At 42.2% G+C, this 22,014-nt stretch overlaps 5 protein-coding genes across 5 annotated transcripts; all 5 read right to left on the bottom strand.

Moving 5' to 3' along the window:
- Positions 1-593: 593 nt before the first annotated feature.
- BJ212DRAFT_1300417 (uncharacterized protein) lies at positions 594-2,212 on the bottom strand (the record flags this gene model as incomplete). Its single annotated transcript, XM_041332985.1, has 6 exons — positions 594-1,001; positions 1,119-1,223; positions 1,277-1,405; positions 1,455-1,598; positions 1,688-1,709; positions 2,175-2,212. 6 exons carry the CDS (start codon positions 2,210-2,212, stop codon positions 594-596), a joined length of 846 nt encoding a protein of 281 aa, XP_041191936.1.
- Positions 2,213-4,063: 1,851 nt separating this feature from the next.
- On the bottom strand, positions 4,064-4,348 carry BJ212DRAFT_1273871 (uncharacterized protein; the record flags this gene model as incomplete). Its single annotated transcript, XM_041331121.1, has 1 exon — positions 4,064-4,348. A coding segment is annotated over one exon (285 nt), but the record flags the coding sequence as incomplete, so codon positions are not given.
- Positions 4,349-5,387: 1,039 nt separating this feature from the next.
- BJ212DRAFT_1300418 (uncharacterized protein) lies at positions 5,388-10,262 on the bottom strand (the record flags this gene model as incomplete). Its single annotated transcript, XM_041332986.1, has 26 exons — positions 5,388-5,428; positions 5,478-5,530; positions 5,583-5,691; positions 5,733-5,812; positions 6,151-6,325; positions 6,452-6,651; positions 6,863-6,910; positions 7,128-7,287; positions 7,337-7,356; positions 7,418-7,442; positions 7,507-7,582; positions 7,867-7,910; positions 7,959-8,068; positions 8,132-8,274; positions 8,347-8,400; positions 8,457-8,780; positions 8,840-8,894; positions 9,047-9,096; positions 9,161-9,258; positions 9,327-9,385; positions 9,482-9,642; positions 9,691-9,782; positions 9,899-9,921; positions 9,959-9,971; positions 10,100-10,156; positions 10,241-10,262. 26 exons carry the CDS (start codon positions 10,260-10,262, stop codon positions 5,388-5,390), a joined length of 2,292 nt encoding a protein of 763 aa, XP_041191938.1.
- Positions 10,263-10,533: 271 nt separating this feature from the next.
- BJ212DRAFT_1273779 (uncharacterized protein) lies at positions 10,534-11,004 on the bottom strand (the record flags this gene model as incomplete). Its single annotated transcript, XM_041331115.1, has 2 exons — positions 10,534-10,673; positions 10,734-11,004. Coding segments are annotated over 2 exons (411 nt in total), but the record flags the coding sequence as incomplete, so codon positions are not given.
- Positions 11,005-12,401: 1,397 nt separating this feature from the next.
- On the bottom strand, positions 12,402-12,919 carry BJ212DRAFT_1300419 (uncharacterized protein; the record flags this gene model as incomplete). Its single annotated transcript, XM_041332987.1, has 3 exons — positions 12,402-12,410; positions 12,506-12,685; positions 12,746-12,919. 3 exons carry the CDS (start codon positions 12,917-12,919, stop codon positions 12,402-12,404), a joined length of 363 nt encoding a protein of 120 aa, XP_041191940.1.
- Positions 12,920-22,014: the final 9,095 nt, after the last annotated feature.

Raw genomic sequence — 22,014 nt, forward strand, 5'->3', positions numbered from 1 at the left:
AGAAACTCTAGACGACTATTCTAGCCCTCAGAAATTAAGGGCACATATTTAGGAAAGGGGCACAGCATACAAGCTGAGGCCAAGCCCTCATGATCCGACCCCCTTGAGCACATGACCTTAACAGTTATTCAGTAAGTATGTGCCACTAATAGGCCAGTAATAACAATACTCACCACTAATATCTGAATCCTGTCAACATTGTTCCACTCCTGGAGGAGATGAAGACTGCAACTGTGAGGAAATAATAATTATTGACATGTCTGCATTGAAGTATGAATTGGAATCTCTCACTGTTTATCAATGGGCTTCAGCTTGTCCTGCCAGGGGGCATATTGGTGTCAACTCAGAGCTCATTGACACTTGTGGCAGATTCAGAGGGTTGCCTGGCAATGACAGTAGTAGGAATTTGTCTGATAGTAATAAGCATCAGAATGAAAAGCAAGTTCAAGTTGAACCATGTGAGAGACCTTTTAGTGGGTTGCAAAGCTGATGTAATCAATTGCAACTGCTGGGCCAATGAAAATTGGTGGTTTCAAAGTCATTAACAGATAGTAGACAAAATATAAGCATAAAATTTGTGACATCCTGACAAACTACTTTTTCCTGTGACAATCAGACTTGTGAGTTGCACCATCTGGAACATGCTTCTTCAACCTTTTCTTCGACTGAGATTTACTATTATTACCCTCATCAGCCAGTTCAATAGTTGAACTATTAGTTGATATACTGGCAGTATTAGGTAGTGCCAAACTGGCCACTTGAAGCTTGGTATGAATGAGCACATGTAAATCATCCTCAATTGTAGCCATTGAGGCAAATGGTGGAGTTGAGGGAGCACTAGGAGCTGCATCCAAAACTGTAGGCAATGGAGGAATGGACTGGTCATCTTGGACAGCAGTGATCATGCAAGAAACAGTGCTGATCTCTGAATCTAGAGCAGGGTCTAATAAGTCTGAGTCTTCAGCATCATTAGCTTGTAGACCAGCCATTGCGAGAGTGATCTGCACTGTAGGATCATTACCATCAAGTGTATTGACAGGTAGCTTTGCAGCTCCAAAGATGTGCCCTTCAATGTGTCACCTGGTTTTTGTAAGATATGGAGTACTTCAGCAACAAACCAATATTTTCTTGAAGCTGTAGAATAGATTCCTGTATTGAATCCCTAAGTTCTTCCCTTGGCTGTCTTGAGAGAACACAGTGTCAGGTAAGAGGAGGAAAATGGCCTGTTAATAGACCATGCTTGATGGTGACTCAAACAACAATATTAACCACTTACTATTGTTGCACTCCATGCCATTGGTCCTGGAGTAATTGTCAATACTCCCCAAATTTTCAAGTTCCTGGGTGGCCTGCCCTTCTTCACAGAGGTGAGAGATGCTTCGCTCATCAAAACAGCTTTCAAGATCTGCAATCACACAGTCAGTTATGTATCCACAATGACGCTAAATACACACCTGCACTAGCAGTCTCCAGTTGCTGAAAACAGTTGAATTAGTGGTGTTAGGGCATGTGTTAGGGAAGAGGATGGGTGGAAAGAGTGGATATGAATGGCTTTCAGGTGTGGTGCCCAGCAGATCACAAAGCTCTTTGATTGCATCCTGCTTTGTGGATATTACAAAGTAATCAGAATCCAGATTGAAAATGCAACTTCTGGCTTGTCTCAATTTGATGAGCTTGGATGACTGACCTGCTTCAAGTGATTGCTGCAGCTGGACAAGAGTCAGCATATAGAAGTTAGTAGTATGATAAAGATGTACAATCTTATGAAAATGATTTGAAGCAACAATGTGATGCAAGTGTTGAGGAAGCATACTATACAGCTTGGACAATAGTGCATCATCTTCAGCAGCAGAGTTTGCATATCAAGCAGCTTGTTCAAATGGTGGAGCAGATGCTGGCAAAGCCTCCTTGAGTAGTTCAGTATTTGGCAGGAACATCTCATACATAACACCATATTTCTTTGCAAATATCTTCACTTCTTCATCAAATGCAACAAGATCCAAGGGTGGCTTAGAAGATTTGTGAGTGGGCTGGTTAGCCTCCAGAATTGTGTTTTGTTCTTCCAAGATTTGGTTCTGCTACTTGATAGCATCTAACTGGAGCTGTACCTGCCTAAGAGTCTGTTGGGACAGATCAGTAACTCCTCAACATAATGGTACTGTTATTTAACTTACCACACTGACATGACCTTCTTTACAGGAGTGGCTAACATGGTTGGAGCCTGTTGTGTTAGTTCTGGGGGTTGGTTTGGAGATAGAGGGCTGAATATGACCACATTGGTGCAGTTGAGTGCTGCTCTCAAAGTCAGAGTCATTTGACTCAAGGTGACATGGTGCACTTATGATAGCAGGGTATGAGGTGTGAATGCGACACTGGCACAGAAGAATCTGAATTATCTGACAATGCTTCAAATTGTTGTCAATTTTATATATCTGAATCATTCACCCACCTGTGGTGCATTTCGGATCAAAGAGTCACAAAAAAGATGCACAATTACATCAACATCTTTTTAGAACAGTCTACGGGCCATGAGAAGCATCATGTTGAGGTCTGAATCAAGTGTTGAACTGAGTATTAATGAACCAGTCACCAATAGACACATCTGTGATTGCATTATTACTGTTTTTGAGTCCTATAATAACATAATACATCAGCATGTTGAACTAATAGAGAATTAAGGTGGAGATACATGTAATACAACAGGCTGCTATTACCTCAGAGGGCAACTGAACCATTGTCATCCTATGCTTGCAAATGAAGGGTTAAGAATCACAGGATAATGTTAGGAATACATATAACTTCTGCTGCCCTATTATGAGATACAGAAAAGTAAGGTGAGGTGAGGTCATGGTCTGCCATATTGGGGGAAATTTGAATTCAGAACTCCAGAGTATTGTTTGAGGAAGTTGTCATGGATTCATCAGAGGCATGTCAATGTAACAGTCCTGGACCTTGCATCAATATTATTACTTGATCAAGCACAAATAGTCATCTGAACCATCTCCCAATGATCAGACAAGGTCCAGGCTATTTGTATTGTTAGCCTTGGAGAGGTAATAGTCCTGCACAGCATCCTGCTTGCTTCAAAAAGACTTAAAATTCCCTCTGCTAAAACCCTGCACTAAATGCCAAGCTGCAAGCCTGACACAATTTTCCATCAATTTTCAGAAAAATAGTTATGCTGATGAGCTTTGAAATTGCCATACCCTGATGTGAACACTCCTGTGAACTGGCCATGTCACACAAAATAGAATTTTCAGGCAGTGTGAGACTCAGTGCTGGTGATTGATGACATACTAATAAGTGATTCTGAAGACCAATGTGCTGTGTGCAGCTGGGCCATTGCAACTTGAGTAGATGTGATGATATGATGTTGGGGCTCAGAGAACCCCTTCAATTTGGTTAATTGATTGAATGAGACCATGCATTATAATAAAGTAAATTGAGATACCTGCATATTTAAGCCGCTTCCCTGACCACTAGTGTGCTGATTCAGATGCATCTCAGATTCAGAAGAGGATGTTTTGACCTCAACATGAATGCCCTCCATACAAGGACCAGGCAACACTCTGTGTCTTTGTGACCATGGATTGACAGATTCATGATAGAATGGTCCAGGTGTAGTTAAGGATTGAATCAGGACAGGTCCAGAACTGTCAATGGAATATTGTGAGTTTGACTGATGATTTGTTGGCATCTGATTCAGAATCTGTCCAGTGGCACTGGGACCTGTCAATGGACCATCAGATGATCATATCAACAGGCTGCATGACTTCTATTATTATAATAATCAATACCTGTCAGACCAATGTCATCTATGTTATCCTCCAATCCCTGGGCCATCTGAATCTGTGCATCATTTCTTCTGAGAACCATCATTGTGCATTCTGAATGTCACTGGAGAGATATTGATATTTGAATGGTCTATTGATTCAGAATACAAGGGGAAAAGACATATTATTAAGAGTCCAAGAGTCATTGAAACAGTGTCACTATTGATATCAAACAAACACAAACATCACAACCAATCTGAATCAAAGTATAATACACATCAAAGAGTGATTCAGATAGCAATATTATGGTGAAGTTTCTGCATGCAAAGAAGCATATCAGTGTTGATGGAATAAACAAGAAGGAAATTGCCAGGCCAAGAGCCATCTTCAATCAACAGTGCTCCCCTGATTATTGAATCAACAAAAACAAACTCACTCTTATGCCGAGGCTGTGCCCTAACCCACCAGAAACCCAGGTGCCTATCCTTCAAGGGTTTATTTTGTACTGCAACATCACAAGCTTGAATGAGTGCAATGGGGTGACTTGCATCTCCTATGATGCATGTGAATATGAAGATTAACTAAGCAAACATGGTGCTGCCCTGCATCCTGATCATAATGGAATCGTATCATGGAGTGTTATGGAACATGGGGGAATGTTAAGTTCACATGCTCAAGGGGGTCGGATCACAAGGGCTTGGCCTCAGCTCATATGCTGTGCCCCTTTCCCAAGTATGTGCCCTTAATTTCCAGGGGCTAGAACAGTTGTCCTGGAGTTTCCGGGATTTGATTAGGGCAGACAATGGACATCCGGATCTGAAACATGAGATAAATCTGACAGATGTCCAGATGTTACCTGGGCAAGCAGATAAGACTAATCTGGACGAAGTCCAGACTAGAAACTAACAGAGGATGGACTACCTTAAGGTAGAGTCAGAAATGTAGTCTAGGATGCAATCCTAAGACTCGGAATATGACATGAGACTTATCTCGAGTCCAGAGGACACAGGAATGAGCAGGAACTAAGATGATATTTGAACTGGAGTATTTCCGAGAGTTACAGGAGGTTTATATACTGTAGGTATCATATAGGAATCAGTCAGCAAACATAAAGGCTATGTATGAAGCATATGCAGAGTCTATTAGTAAGTAGGACAGATCACAAATAATGAACACTGGAAATGAAATGTATGTAATGGATCAATGATCAGAAGGGAAACATGGTTAACTGGAGTCTGGAGACAGGGGCAGTCTAAATGGGGTTGGGCGCTGATATAGGGTTTGGATTCCAGAAGGGAGATAAAGATAGATCAGATCATTTGAGATCCGGATCTTGGATCTGGATATCCGGAGAAGTGGATTTAGAGTTGAGAGTCTGGAATGGCATATGACATCCTTGAAGCATCATTGAATTGAGTCTTGCCAGTTAGCCATCAATGTAACAGTTGCAGTGAAACATCAGGTGAATCAACCTGGTTGAACCCATGTCAGAAGCAATTGGACCAATTGGAACCTTGGCAAAAATATTATGTCAGCTTATTACATAATGGGCACGTGGTATAGTGCATGTGGGGGAATTGTGATATATGCAAACAAGAGAGTGCAATGACACATCTAGAAGTCCTCTTCCAGAGAAACATTCAAGGAAGCAGCACCTACTCACAACGTTTTGCTTGACACCTGGTGGTTGATTCAGATGCCCACCTTTGAGTATCAGTCTGACTCCGCTGTCTGAGGTGCTGTTGCTGCATTTGATGCTGTTCAGAGGTCACAGTCAGTACAATGCTAAGAACATTGCATCCCACATACCTGTGTATAGACAATTGCATCATCTGTTCCTGTTCCATTGTTTTTTGCTGTGAAAAGTACCCAAAAAATGCTCTGCCATCTGGAGTGCCACATATTGAGTTACCAAGCACTTAAGGAATAAGTCAAGTAGGATGTACTCAAAAAATAGACCCTGATGTGTGTTGATAGGAGGAGCAGAGTCTGGTGGTATGTCAGTCTCTACCAGCAGCTCACAAGCTATTTTACAGAATCTGCACTTATTGCAATAGTCATAAATGTAAATGTTGAACCTGGATGAGGAGCCAAGGAATTAAGTTGAGGCAATGGAATGAGATATGCAATGACAAACATCGTGTCCCCTTCCCAAGATGGATCTGATGATGGGGGAGAGGGTTCACCTGCAGGATGTTGTGCAGGCATTGATCCGGGAGGGCCAGAGGCCATGTATGACTCCAATACAGGTTAATGAAGGAAAGTAGAAGCACAAGAAGGGGTTTAAAAGATCAGCAAAAGAGAGCACACATATTGCATTTGATGAATGGAAAATAGAGGTGATGGCAGAGACTTGAGCTGTGTATACAAGACACACTTTTCAAAGAAGTTGGTCTTCCCCTGCAGTGAGATCATGTCCATGAAGTTGAAGGGGTTGGTGGCATTGTACACCTTCTCATTGCCTAGCGATACCAGCAAGCAGTCTACAACGAACTCGATGTGCTGACACATGAGCTTGGCATTCATGCCAATAACACCAACAGGGAGAGCATCTGGAAAGACAGTCAGTGTAAGAATAGTGAGATTGTGGTCATGATGAACCAGTCAGGAACAGGGTGTGGGTGATGCTTGAGGTGGCTAAAGAGCAAGCAAGCAAAAGTCAGTGTGCATATCCTCACCATGGCTGATGAGCTCATTGGAGAGTGTGAGACCAGGTATCAGACTGTGTTTCTTCAGCCAAAAGATGGACATGAAGGAGCCAGAGAAGAAGATGCCTTCAACAGCAGCAAATGTGACCAAGTGATCACCAAAGGTGGAACACTGATCAGATATCCACTTGAGTGCCCAGTCAGCCTTGTGCTTGAGCAAGGAATAGTCTCTGTGATGTCAAAGAGGTATTCATGCTGGGCAGAATCCTTGATGTAAGTGTCAATGAGGGGTGAGTAGGTCTCAGCCCAGGAGTGAATGCCCACAGTCGCCAATGAAAGTAGGAAGGGTGTCATTGTCAGATGGCTTGGTTGGCAAGTCTAGTGAGGTACCGAATGATTCAAGGTACGTTAGTTGGAACATTAAGTTGAAAATGCACAAACCTTCTTGCCTGGTGTTGGAGCAGGTGATGGTACACAGTGGTACATGAACTGGTGCAAGATAAAGGATCAGTGACAGTCAGCAGTCAGCCTCATTGCAGCAGTGCTGGGCCACATTGACAGCTGACATGTAGCTATTCCAGCTGTCACCTCTTCCTTTGGAGTTTGAGCTTGCTGTTCTGTCCATTGAGTGTATTATGAAGCACATTATTTGATGGAGTCATTGTAGAGACTCGCTCCTCTATATCACCACCATAGGATGATATACCATCCCTTCCCACTGATACTTTGGTTCTGATCCTCTGGATAAGTCACTCGTGCTATCGCAAGCTGATGTGCAACCGCTGCATGCATGTGAATGCACTTGCACATCCTGCGTGCCTGCTCTACATCCTCTGCTACAGTCCATCCACCCATCCATGTCCTCACTAAAGTCCACTGGTGCATTTTTATCATACTCTTATCACTCTGATGTACCTTCTGGGCCAATTATAGTGCTATAAACGTGCAAGCGTGTGTTTAAAACACTATTACATACAGATATTGCTACCTACTCACTTTGCCTCCATGCTAAAAGCGTCACCTAACGCCCAATATAGAGAAGGGAGGGGGAGTTTTTTAGAGTACCATATCCTAGCACCTCCTACCTCTGTGTAGTAGCAGTAGTTTGCGCATTTGAGCCAGTTTGAAAGCACTAAGAATTGGAACTTGCATGCTACCTTCCTAGACACAATTGCCTCTAGTCAGCTCAATTCTCTCTCCACTGGATTTCACTTCCAGATAGCTCTAGCACCTATGCTTTAGACCCCCATTGCACGCACTGCATTTCCACTGCGCGTGCTCTTGCTTTCTATCGTGTCAGCATGCTTTCGTGTGCATCTTCTTCATGCTTCTTCTAGTATTCACGCTTCATGCATCCTATAGTGCCTGTTTGGTTTCGGAGTCTCCCTCAGTCATTTCGAGGACCTTCTCTCAGTAGCTGTCCTTAGGGTCAAGTTCAGTCTCACATCCAGGTCTTGCTTTAGTTCCCCCCATAGTCCAAAGTCCTCACCTTCATCATGAACAAGCTAAATAAGTCAACCACAAGTAACCTACTAACCAGCTGCAGTATCAGTATGGATTTCCTTCATGTGAAGGAACATATCTGTATCAAGAGTGTCAATGACCAGAGCCTCATTAGGTCTGCTACTGTCCTTGACCAGTACACAACTGCAGATGATAGATTGCACCAAAAAGAATTCCGCAGAGACTCTAGGCTTTGCCTTAACTCACCAGAAGTTGAAATCTTTATCCTTCTGTGGACAAGCGCCAACAGGTTGATCATATGGGAGAGTTAGCATGATAGGATATTGAACATCCCTGACCATGTAGGTGAAGACCAACAACAATTGTGTGAAGATGACACAAGCTTCTGTCTGCAGGATAATGAAATCATATCAAGGTGATCCATGAAACATTGGACTGCATCAGAGATAGTCAGTGGATACCTGCCAGTCAACTAGTGATTCATAGTTGACTTTGACAAATCGGTACTCAGTGATCTGTCAATGGTTCAGATTAATGTGATATTAGTAATAATTTGCCAGTGCTGACACACAATGTCATCAGTGGCAAGTTGGATTTGTCTCCCATTGGGAAATGGTATGTTGTTGGCATTGAATGTGTGGTTTAAAAAATCATTCAGCTTGATCCAAAATTGAACGAAGGCTGGATTGCCTGTTTTACTTGCTTTGACATCCACAAATGACTGTGTTGCCTGCTGTGAGCCAAGGCTGAAATGTAGCCCATCTATTTGTTCAATTTCATCAGCCTCTGGATCAGGCAGATCTGACTCAGGTAGGCTGAGATTTTGCATGTCAAGAGAATGCAACTTCCCACGAATGTATTCCACTATAAGGCTGTCATGATTATATTGGAGAATCTTCGAATTCCATCAGCACTCCATCAATTGACACATATTGATATGCAGCATCATATTACCTGTTCAGTGAAGTTCTTGAAGTTTGTATGATCCTGATAAGCATCCTTCAGTGGGCTGTGCATTTTTTTGTTTGGTTTTGTGCTATAGTTTCAGGTGACACCTTTTGCCTCAATATTGTTAAAGAGATGTGCAGAAAGATGCTTCTTTGGGAAATTCCACAACTTGTCACTTAAGTCTAATGTGTCTTGAATGTATTTCTGACTCACAAAATTTCAATGTCATTGGTTGAGAATATAGTATACAATGAAACATACATCTATCAGTTTGGTCAGATTTGCCAGAGCTTTTCAGCCATCATTGATAGTGTCTTCAGTATGGACCTTGAACAAAGCATACATGTTGAATTCCACATAGCTGCGAACACAATGGAGCAGAAGATAAGCCTCCAGATCTTGATTGTGATCAAATACATTATGAGCTGCAAAGACAATAAGCTAGATTCACATTAATTGATCTAATGAAAAATAGTCTAGAGTAATATATAACCTGCCTTTGATATATCTTCATACTTTGTTCCATCAGAAAAAGATATTGATGTAACCTGGCTGAAATGATTGAGATTTCGCCATCATGGAAACAAGTCAAAGCTGGAAATCTAAATTAGTGTCTGAATCTCTGTAAAATAGACAAAAATTACGCACAAGCTATCAATCAGCACAGCAGCTTGTTGACCTGAACATTCAATCCACTTCTGTAGTTTGGTCCACTGGTGATCACTGAAAAGGCCCCCATCATTAAAGTGGAGTTTGTCATATGAGAGAGCCCAATGAACATCAGTATGCTCCATGATATCAAAAGAATTCTAATCACAAATTTTAAAATTTGAGTCAGAACCAAAGGAAAGACTTACATCAACATCATGAAGGCTCTCAGAGCTCAATATTTGTTCTCTTGCTTCCAATGTTGCAGACTCTTGGGTCTGAGCATGTAATGCCTTCACATCTGCAGATATGCAAAGAGGATAGACATTAGATGTCTTGAAAAGCTTGTCACGAGGTACAAGACATATAGGGCAAGGGAATTTTCCCATCAGACCCCGAATCAATGCCATCACAGACCTGTAAGGGTATCAGGGATATTACTGAGGGTTCATTAATTAGACTAAAATTGACACTAACTGTTCTTCATAGTCTGCAGAGAGTATGAGTATGATTAGGATAGAAGATATGAACAAGGTCATCCCAGCATTTAATGGTGGATCCAATCATCAACAGCGGTGCAAGGCAGGTGAGCATTTTCAGAACTGATTGATGCCATACCGTGTTTTTGAAGTTCACAAATGCTGGCTTTCCAGAGTGCTTCTTGTCCTCCTTCACCTGTCAAAGTGCTGTTAGTTAACAATGTTTGCAGTCATCAAGCGGAGTGCAGAATTAACAATTGGTAACCATCCCACTACTCACCCACCATCCAAGCCATCTCCATTATGAATCGCAACAGGAATATTAGTGCACCTGTGCAATGACAGGATAGCCTTTTGCCTGGCCAAACAACAATAATTTAGCCTTATCTGCATAAAGAATGAAGGCAAGAGGCTTGGCATCTGAGGGTATTTTTGACTATTATAGTACTAAATTTAATACATGACACAGACTTGTAAAACAATAGTGTTGCATACTTGATACTCCCAGAATGCATTGGTGGTCCAAGGCTCATGAATGAACTGAACAAATTTGTCACTGTCAAACTTTGAAAGTCATTCAGCATCAAAGACAAAGTGCAGACCAACTTGGGGATCTTGAAGGAGATCCACTGCCCAGTCCCATATCAAGCAATGGAATAGTTGAAATGTCTGATCATTACCCTGGAAAGGCACTACCACCTCTTCCCTTACAACTATTATTGTGGAGGGAAAAAAAAGACTTAGATTGGTTCACACTCAAAACAATTGAATACAAACAGGTGTTAATTTATATGAAGCAGCATCCCACGTATCTTGTACGTCTTTGTGGTTCCAAAGCATGACTTGTTCATACTTGCTGTGATGGATGAGGTTGAGAAGGCAATCCATCTGCTGGTGAGTCAGCACTGCTTCAAGGGCAAGTTCCACAACTTCGAAGTTGATCTGAGTTCGGAATGGATGCCATGGCTCAGGTTCAACTGGCAGGACTGCTGTGGGGGCACCAGGACCATGTCCATATTCCTCGAAATGATGAACCTGCATAGGGCACTAACTACTGGGATGATACTCCACTCAGATGTCATCCTCCTCAAATGGCTGAGGTGGTGGAGATTCTGAAACAAAGGTTGCAAGCTGAGTAGATGGGAAAAGTAGAGAAAAGAAATGTACCATTCATATGACTGATATCATCATCATCAGGATAGTCTGCAAGGCCATTGAAATCAACAGCACCATTATCCTGTGAACAATGGTAGGCAGTGGCTTGAATCAATGGTAGTCAATTTAAAGGCTGCAAGATATGTAAGCCACATGTGACCTACAAAGAACTGGGCTAGATGACAGTCATTTGCCAACAAATGCAGACTCAGACACATTATTTTCTCTTTCTGTGAGTTGGTTGATTAGTGACATCAACTGAAACTGTTGTCATGACATACCTTGGCAAATCTCTCAAGCAAGCTCAATATCCTCCCTTCACTGCTCTGATCACTTCTGGCATGCATTTTTGTGCGTCCGGAAACCTTGTCAATGGTAGGAACTGCCACAAAATGAACACAGGCGATACTGATCTACAGGCATATCATGAATCTGTGTAGACTTGAGCAAAAGATTTAATAGACATTAAGATTATTAGTACTGATAGGTGAGCAAGATGGAAAAGATACCTTCTGGGGGTCGTCATTGATGGAATTGTTGTAAGGGTTGTGTTGCAGGAGGCAGTGTTGACTCAATCAGACAGCACCGCAGTGCATGCTGGAATCAATGCTGCAGAAGATTATGTCAATGCAGTATCAATAATGTGACTCACCAAGAATGATGCAATGTCACTATCAATATGGCAACTTTGGTATACATGTTCCTACTAGGTATGAATAATGGAATATAGGTACAAATATCTCAACTCGGTATCAATACAGTTGATACCAAGTCTCAAATGCACGTGATTGCAACCCACTTAGGAAATTTCCGACACCAAACAAACAGGGCATGGAAATTTGCCCATGACTCCATAGATGAGCAACATAACACATCTGGGAATGTGTAAAGTTCATGTTAAGTATTAGTAAGAATATATGATGTTTGATGTTTGAATGCACTGCTCCTCATAGTCAGCAGACAATACTAGCTTTACACCCATTGTACCTTCAGCATAGGAAGCAAATGGAGTGCTTCACACTCCTTGTTGGCTTCCTGGCCTTGGCTGCATCCTAGCATGTGCAATAAATAATTGATGAAAAATTGAATGAGAGAATGGGGGAATGGGCCAAAGGTGTGAGCAGAGTGATTGGTCTGTTCCCCCATTCCCCTGTTCTCTCATTCAATTTTTCATCAATTATTTATTGACATGTGCTGCACTCAAATGGGCAACAGTATTAAGTTGGAGCTTGAAAACCCATGACCAGGCCATGTGGGAAAGCCACACAAGATTCCCAAAAAGAGGTTTAAGCAAGCTAAGTGAAAACACATGGCATTTAGCAAAAACCACATGCCCCTATGTAAAAGCCACATGAGCTGGCAAGACACTTCCCACACCATTGCACCTTACTTTATAGATTGGCACAAAGGGAAACAGATGACATTGAGATTTGTCCCAACATTCAACCCATCCACCATGTTTCCTTTTCGATCTAAGACACTTCAGCAAGATCTTGAAGGATTCATGCCAAACTGCTGCCTTGAAATCCATGAACTTCTGTTTTCCCAACTTTGCAGGATCATCTTTGACCTAGAGAAAAACCAGTATTAGTTCAGCATTAGTAGTGTCATAATACAATCAAGATAGTACAATTGGCAGCCATCCCACAACTTGACCACCACCAACTCCTTCACCATTTTGGACTGAGACTGGGAGGTTCATGATCCAAGCAATAACAGGGTAACCTTTGGCATGGCCAAAAGACAACAACTTCACTTTGTCTGTGTATAATATGAATGCAAGAGGCTTCCCATCTGCAGGCATGGCTGACTAGATGTGATAAATTTCAGTGCATTGTTCCAACTTGAACTTGTTTCATATTAATATTTACCTGAGTGTCCAAAAATGCATCTGCAGTCCAGGGCTCATCAACAAATCACACAAACTTCTCCCCATCATATTTCAACAGCTGTTGAGCATCAAATGTAAACTGTGGGCCAATATAAGGGTCCTGGAAAAGGTCACATGCCCAATCCCACAAGTCCCAGTAGTGAAGTGTGAATTCTTGATCAACTCTGTCATATGGCACTTTGATGATTTGTTGTTGAAACTGAGATTCACACATCAGAACAACAAAACTAAATCAACAAGATCCTTACCAGTGTGAGATGATGAGATACAGTATTCCATGTCTTGCAAATATTGTTGTAGTTTTGCAGTGTGAAGGACTCCTGCCTCAAGCAATGCAGGATGTTGATCAGTCATTCAATTTGAGGCTTGCTTAGGGCAGTTTCATGAGCAAGCTCAGCTACCTCAAAGTCCAGGTAGCTTTGAAATGGCTCCCAGGGTCACTTGTTGGGAGTTGGTGGGTCCTGTGAAATATTGCATTGAAATGCTGACAAATTTTTTGGCTGTGTTGGGATTTCAGAGTTGGGGTGATATTCTGTTTGGATGTCATCAACATTAAATGCAGTTTCATGCTGTCCAGATTCATCTAGAGATGATTCATGTGGTGGAATCACCCTATGAATACCTATCATGCTGTAAGCTATAGTGTTGGAGGCAGAAATGATTTATTGTGCACCATCTAAATCCTGATAATCATCCATATCTACCCACTTGTCAACATCTAAGTTTGGCTCTTCTAAAATTGTACACTTCAGGCTGATTCAGATCATTAGCATGATTGGTGCCATATGCATCGACTTGAACATCTAAATCAACCATGGCTGAGTGGTTCAGGAAGTTCAGCAACTGCTAAGAACCATGCTCAAAGGAGAGAGAGACTGACTTAGAGGGGCTTGGCCTCAGCTCATACACTGTGCCCCTTACCCAAGTATGTGCCCTTCATTTCATATGAGGTCCAATGATGGTCCAACAAAGTCTGGAGGACTTCCAGAGGCTGGCTACTCTGGTGGAGTGCTAGAGGACTTCCAGAGGAGCATGGGAAACATCCAGAGGAATGCAGGAAGTGCTCAGGAGAGTTCCCACTGCAAGGTAATACTTCTACAGGAAACAGGATAGAAGGATAGGAGGTCTGAAGGTCTGGAGGACAGGAGGACAGGAGGATGAGGATGAGGACAGAAGGACAGGAGGGCAGGAGGGCAGGATGATGGAGGACAGAAGGACAGGATGTCTGGAGGTACAAAGGACAGGATGTCCAAAGGTACAGAGGGCAAGATGTCCAAAGGACAGGAGGATAGGATGTCTGAGGGTTAGGAGGACAGGACATCTGAAGGTATGGAGGGCAGGATGTCTGAAGGACAGGACACCCAGAGGTCCGGAAGGAATAGGAACTACATTGGACAGAGTCTGATGTAGAAACAAACAGAGGTAGACTACCCTAAGGTAGAGTCAGAGAGAACAGGGATTGGACCTAAGTCCAGAAAGAGGGTAAGTGCCAGAAAGGCAAAGCTCTGGCCTAGGGAATCAATCCCTAGGCCTGATGGGTAGGACAGACTTAGGTGGACCAAAGTCTGAGAGAGGATTTGGCAAGTAAAGCAAAGTCTAAGATGATATTCAAACTAAGGAAACTACAGGAGTATGTACAGGGGTTATATACTGGAGAATATCTGAGGGGATCAGTAAGCAAAGGAGCAGGGCTATGTATGAGCATGTGGAAACACATTAGTAAGTAAGATGGAATGTAACTAAATGAACTCAGAGATGAAGACTCATACAAGGATCAATCAGCAAGACGGAACAGGAGGTAACCAAAAGCCAGAAAGGCAGAGATGCCTAAATGGGGATAGGCGCATGATATTGGACAGAGGGTGGGAATAGGTCCGGAGTTAATATCCGGAGGTCTGGAGATCTGGGATCTGGAAGACAGGGTGGATATAGGACTGGAATATGACAAGGTGAAGTCCAGATGTCTTGCTGGATGGAGTGTGCATAGGGTGGATGGGATAGGGTGGTACAGATCAGGCCAGCAGTGAGGATCCGGAGCTCCAAAGCTCAGGGGTAAATCCAGTGTAGGGATTTCATATTCTGTGGGCTTGTATAGGCAGATATTGCTTAGTGTTATGTTCGCACTTTTGGTGCTTATGTAATGATCATAGTTTTCACCACCTACCAGCACCAGTCTGAGACTGAGAGTTATTAGCATGATTTCCTACTCTCTCTGAGCACTGAGCTTAGTCCAGAAACCCTTTAGGGTTAAATAGCAGCTAGGCATAGCACATTTAGCCCAACATTAGAAGTCTACTTTCCAGTTCTCTTCTTGTTGTGTTTCCCACACTGGAGTGGAGTCAATCCTACTGAGGTGTGGAGCACACAGCGAAAGGGGATCTGACAATGAGTCAGATATGGGGTCTGGACATAGGCTCAGAAGGCATGGGAATATTATGGAATGTGAGTCCAGATTGTGGGATATGACAGCAACCAATACTTCAAAACAGATAGGAAACATACCTAAAAATCAAGTGTTCACAACATGAAGCAGATCCTCCTGCAAGTGCCTTGCATTTTTTACACAGGCAGTGTGGTGCATCTTGAAACCACATAATTTGAATGATCTACTGCAGTAGTCACAAGTTAATACATAACTCTGGCATGTTGTCGAATGAAGCTCCTTGGAAAGGCAGTTGATGGTAGAAAAGGCTGGCTGAATAATGAACAATTCAGAAATAATGGCAGTGTCAGACATGTGGCATGTGCAGCACCTCACAATGAATATTTATATAAGTTGTAGTGCCAGCTAAAGTGGCAAAGCCTGCTACCTTTCTTGGCAACATCACATATCTCGTTCTCACAGTGAAAGGACCAAGTCATGTTTGTTCAAGATTCAGGGCATGCAACATTGATGCAGCTGTCAGGACCTGAGTGGTCTGCTTGGTCTTCAGTGATTTCCATTGATACTTCAATATCCTCAATGCTTGTGATTCTCTATACTAGTCACTCCTGGCTCACAATTGGTGGCAACAAGCTTTAGTGCAACCAACTCACATTCTGAACCCTAAATTCATTCTAACCATGTGTCATGTTTGCATTCTGATTCTTCAGCAAATCACATGTCTGTTGGCTAGTGTCAACAGAATACTCAAAACTGTCTGGTGCACTTTCAGTGCAACACTCATCATTAACTTGAGAGCATGCCAAATGCTAATCTGGCAAGTACAATGCACACATAGCCCTAGATATATGATCAGTAATCTTGTCCAACAACTGATCCTTGGTGCCCACAAAACATAGACCATGCCATGATGCTATGGCTTCCAGAGAATATTTTGACATATGCTCTGCCTTAGAGAACATCAATTGTGATGACTTGTACACACTCATGTCCACACTGACCACAGAAGATGCTCAAAATGCCAATAGCTTTCCACTTGAGATGATCATTCTGACCAGAACTAGATGCCAAATCAGTACAAATGCTCTGTGCAATGACCCACAAATCAGCACCTGATATCACCAACACTTTTGCAGACATCTATTCATCCAAGATGAAATCAGCTAAATCAGAAGATGACCTGAAACCTACAGCAATCTCATGGCATGCTGTATAATGATAGTGCTTACAGTGTGCACCTAGAGCCACACACTCACCATGGAGCATATGTTGCAAAAACAAATTGCATAGCTTGAGGAGTGAATGTGGTTGCATGAGTGCTAAACCATGCAAAGCACATGCCTGACTTAGCAGGGCAATATTGGACAAGAAAAAACTAATGTGAACCCCAGAATGACACAAACCAAAAAAAGATATCATGGATAATAGATGCAGAATGTCTACATGACGATAGAACTGCCCTGCTGAAGGATGAAGACTGGGCTGAATCCCACTGAGTACTGCCAATAGCTTGAATATCCAGGTTGATGTTACCATTGAATATACATAAATTGTCCAGACAAGCAGAATGAAATGAGTGATGAGTGTGGAAAGAGAGAAAGAAGACAATATCACCTGGCAAAGCAGACATAGAATGAGAAGCAGGATTAGAGATGGGGGCATCATCTTTGTGACCAATAGTGCACCACACAGCAATCCAGTTCATGCTGATCACAACATCAGCCTGCCAATCAACAATACATGCAACCTTGAAATCAACATTGGTCATGAGTGAGTGACCTTGATAAGAAGTCATAAGTATTTTGGAAAATTGCAAGACTGACTCCAAATGGCTGAGCAAGCGAGCAACTGATGGGGAAACAACATAGAGACACAACTTGAGGTCAAAAGTGACAGATACAGGAAGGCATCTGGTAAACAAGGTCATGATGGCACCTAAGAACAATTCAACTACTATTATCATTGAATGCCAGTGTAGAGAATGAGATTCCTCCAGGCATAGATTGCACATATTTCAACTCATGACAGTTGGTATGGTGTATGACCCACTCTCTATGACTATCCTGTGAAACACGCCAGAGGCATGATGCTTTCCTGCACTATGTGACACATTCCCATGCATGCACTTTGTGCACTCTTCCTGTGCTTGGTTGCCCTATGTTGCGCAGCATCCTGGAGCTTACATCCATCATCTAGCCAGTTCCCTGGTGTGTCCTTTTCTGTTCATTCTCACTATCAGACCATATTTAGCATTTGTATGACATTATTTCATCATGGACCCTTTCTTTACATCATTTTACATACATATAGCACTCCCTATTCACTTCTGAGCCCTGGGAGCATGCCTAGGCACAGCTTACCTGTTGCCTAGGAAGTTTTCATACAACTACCACCATCAATTAACCACCATTATGTCAGTAGTTCTCTAGCAGTAAGAATTCATCATCATGAGTTAGCATCCATTAGTTGTCACCCTAGCCTTCAGCAGCAATCTACCATTATCAGTCACCATTCAGCAGTCCCAGTTCATGTCCTCATGCCATCTTTCAGTTTCTTACACATTCACACACAGCTTGTGCATTATTCCCATGCTTTGCGCACCTTCACACTGTATATTCCCACACATGCACTCGCTCATTACACTTCACCAGAGTTGACCTGGTATTACTGTGTGGATCTTTGCTTTCCTTGCTTCCCTTAAGGGTTGAATATATTGCTCAGTGCACTTTGACCAACAACCTAGAGAGTCAGTGGCTTTTCTCTCACCCCAGAGTGAGAGTCCTCTTTCTTTCTTTAGCTCTGCAAGCCAGCAGAGTTGTTGAACCTTCACCGGGATTGTTAAGGTTGCGTGCTCAAGGGGGTCAGATCACAAGGGCTTGGCCTCAACAGTCATCTGGAGTTTCTGGGATTTGACTAGGGCAGACAACAGATGTCCGGATGTTATTTGGATAAGCAGATAAGGCTAATCTGGATGAAGTCCAGACTAGAAACTAACAGGGGATAGACTACCCTAAGGTAGAGCTGGAGATGTGGTCTAGGATACAATCCTAAGACTTGGAATATGACAAGAGACTTGGCTCGAGTCCAGAGGACACAGGAATGAGGAGGAATATTAAGGTCATACTCAAGGGTTAATGGATCCTAAGGGCTTTAACCTCAGCTCGTGTACTGTGCCCCTTACTTGAGTATTGCCCCTTATTTCAGGAAGGCAAGACTAACGTGTCCAGAGGGTTGGACAGGTAGCGTAGCAGATCCAGATGACTTCCAGATGAGGGATAAGTATCGTAAGACTAATCTGGATGAGTCCAGACTAGAAACTAGCAGTAATGGCTGTCATAGACAGAGGCAGATGTGGATAGACTATAGGAATCAATCCTAAGTCTTGGAGGGTGATGAGAGTAGCAGTACTCAGGTCCAGAGGATGGGAATGAGCAGAACTAAGTTGATATTCAAACTGAGGTGTTACAGAGAGTTACAGGAGGTTATATACTATAGGTATCTAACAGAATGATCAATCAGCAGAGTCCAAGGCTATGTATGAAGCATATGGATAGTCTATTGGTAAGTAGGAACAGATCACAAATCATGAAATGGAAATGAAGCATAGGTAATGGATCAGGGAGCAGGATGGATATACAGATAGCCAAAATACCGGAGTTAGGGGATTACTGAAAGGAGATGAGCACTGGTTGTGGATTCGGATGAATTATGGACCAGACTGGATGAGTGGACAGATTGGATGACAAGATGTTGGAGGGAGATAAGATGTGGATAGGATCAGAGATAAGATGTGGATTGGATCTGAGATGAGATAAGGATTGGATCTGAGATCCAGATATGTGGATATGACAAGGAACTAAGATGATATTCAAACTGAAGTATTTCTGAGAGTTACAGGAGGTTTATATACTGTAGGTATCACATAGGAATCAGTCAGCAAACACAAAGGCTATGTACAAAGCATATGCAAAGTCTATTAGTAAGTAGGACAGATCACCAATAATGCATATCGGAAATGAAATGTATGTAACAGATCAATAATCAGAAGGGAAACATAGTTAACTGGAGTCTGGAGACAGGGGAAGTCTAAATGGGGTTGGGTGCTGATATAGGGTTTGGATTCCGGAAGGAAGATAAAGATAGATCAGATCATTGGAGATCTGGATCTCAGATCCAGATATCCAGAGAAGCAGATTTAGAGTTGAGAGTCCAGAATGGCATATGACAGGGATGGTTGATATTTGAGGGGCCTCTGATAAGAGGCATCATCAATGACCAATCAAGAGAGAAAAAAACAGCTGAGGCCTAGACTGATTGATCAGCACAGCATATAACCTTTTGAAGCAAAAACACAGCCATGACAAAATCAGAGGGATCTACTACAAAAACATGAAAATAGCATGTGACAAGACCCACTCCCTATGGTAGCAGGAATTAAGGTGAACATGTGGGGACAATACAAGAAACTCACAGGAAATCATGAAGACAACTTTAGGGAAGGTCCAGTGGCACAAACAGGGTACAAATCTGTAGAATTGATTGTGAATACATGGTGTCAACACCATATCTGGGAATACATTGAATGTCCAATTCAGAGTCTGCCTAGCTAATAGCATAGGGTTATCATGTAGTAATACCCAGGGGCTCTGTCCTTACAATACAGTGGCTCAAAAAACTGTCCGCATGTTTTGACATTTTTCACTATCTATGATATTGTGTGAGAATGAACAAATGCCTCAAGGACATGGTTATACCACATTGTAGTATGGCTTCAGGGCTTTCATTTGAGCCCTACACCGTGGGAATCGGTGGAGATATGGTGGAGACATAAGGCTTACAAAATCATGACTCATGTGGACAGTTTTTTGAGCACATATTAAAACTATATAAATCATCATTCATGACACCATAACAATCATGCCACCATTAAATAAATTATAAAGTGGTGTCATTATGTCATTTTAAAACCATATCTAACTATACAAACCAAAAATTTCCATATGTCATGGTTATATTCACCATGAAAGCCATCTCCTCTGCTCAAAGGGATAATATCCTCTCTCTGTCTTATGCTGGCCTCTCTGCTTGTCAAATTTCCTCTAGAACTGGAGTATCCAAGTCCACTGTGGCCAAGTTCATCAAAGAAAGTCACACAGACAAGGAAAACTTCTGTGAAGGGCATCCATCCAAGCTCACCTCTACTGATAGGAGGGCTATTATTCAGCATATCACTACAGGAAAGGCTGATAATGCTGTCCAGGTCACCTATTACATCAATTCCACCATCACATTCCCTGTCTCTTCACACACTATGAGAAATATTCTCAAGACAGCTCATCTCAGGTCAGTAACAAGGAAGAAAAGGCTCTCCTCTCTATCACACATCAACAGAGATGACTAACCTTTGCCTTAGCCCATCAGAATTGGATTACATGGACTGGAAGCATGTTATATGATCATATAAGACCACAATAAATAGGATTGGGTCAGATGGCAAGGTATATATGTGAAAAAAGAAGGGTGCTAGTCCTCTCTACATATGTGTGATAGAGAGGAGAGCCTTTTCTTCCTTGTTACTGACCTGAGATGAGCTGTCTTGAGAATATTTCTCATAGTGTGTGAAGAGACAGGGAATGTGATGGTGGAATTGATGTAATAGGTGACCTGGACAGCATTATCAGCCTTTCCTGTAGTGATATGCTGAATAATAGCCCTCCTATCAGTAGAGGTGAGCTTGGATGGATGCCCTTCACAGAAGTTTTCCTTGTCTGTGTGACTTTCTTTGATGAACTTGGCCACAGTGGACTTGGATACTCCAGTTCTAGAGGAAATTTGACAAGCAGAGAGGCCAGCATAAGACAGAGAGAGGATATTATCCCTTTGAGCAGAGGAGATGGCTTTCATGGTGAATATAACCATGACATATGGAAATTTTTGGTTTGTATAGTTAGATATGGTTTTAAAATGACATAATGACACCACTTTATAATTTATTTAATGGTGGCATGATTGTTATGGTGTCATGAATGATGATTTATATAGTTTTAATATGTGCTCAAAAAACTGTCCACATGAGTCATGATTTTGTAAGCCTTATGTCTCCACCATATCTCCACCGATTCCCACGGTGTAGGGCTCAAATGAAAGCCCTGAAGCCATACTACAATGTGGTATAACCATGTCCTTGAGGCATTTGTTCATTCTCACACAATATCATAGATAGTGAAAAATGTCAAAACATGTGGACAGTTTTTTGAGCCACTGTATGTAATCTCATTCAAGGTCTGCCCTAATAGTCTAGGGTTATGACCCAATAAGGGAAGCCATCCCAGGTTGGCCCTAGTCTAGGGTTAGAAAATGTGGCAATACAAAAACTCATACCTAGTGTAACACATAGTTGGCTGAGAGACAAAGTAAACAGGGATTGGTGCCAGGCATCAGATTGCCAAGTGGATATAGATAATGTGGGGAAGATTTTGTTTCTGGAACATGCATACAGAAATCTTGAGCTGTGGCAAGTGTGCAAGGAGGAAAAGTGGCATGCATGACTGAAGTGGAGCATGAAAGGAGCTCAACTGAGCAAAAACAGAGCATGAAAGGATTTTAAGTGGAGTGCACATATGAC

This window comes from Suillus subaureus, assembly GCF_016647635.1.
Source record: "Suillus subaureus strain MN1 chromosome Unknown BJ212scaffold_20, whole genome shotgun sequence".
Taxonomy (NCBI): Eukaryota; Fungi; Basidiomycota; class Agaricomycetes; order Boletales; family Suillaceae; genus Suillus; species Suillus subaureus.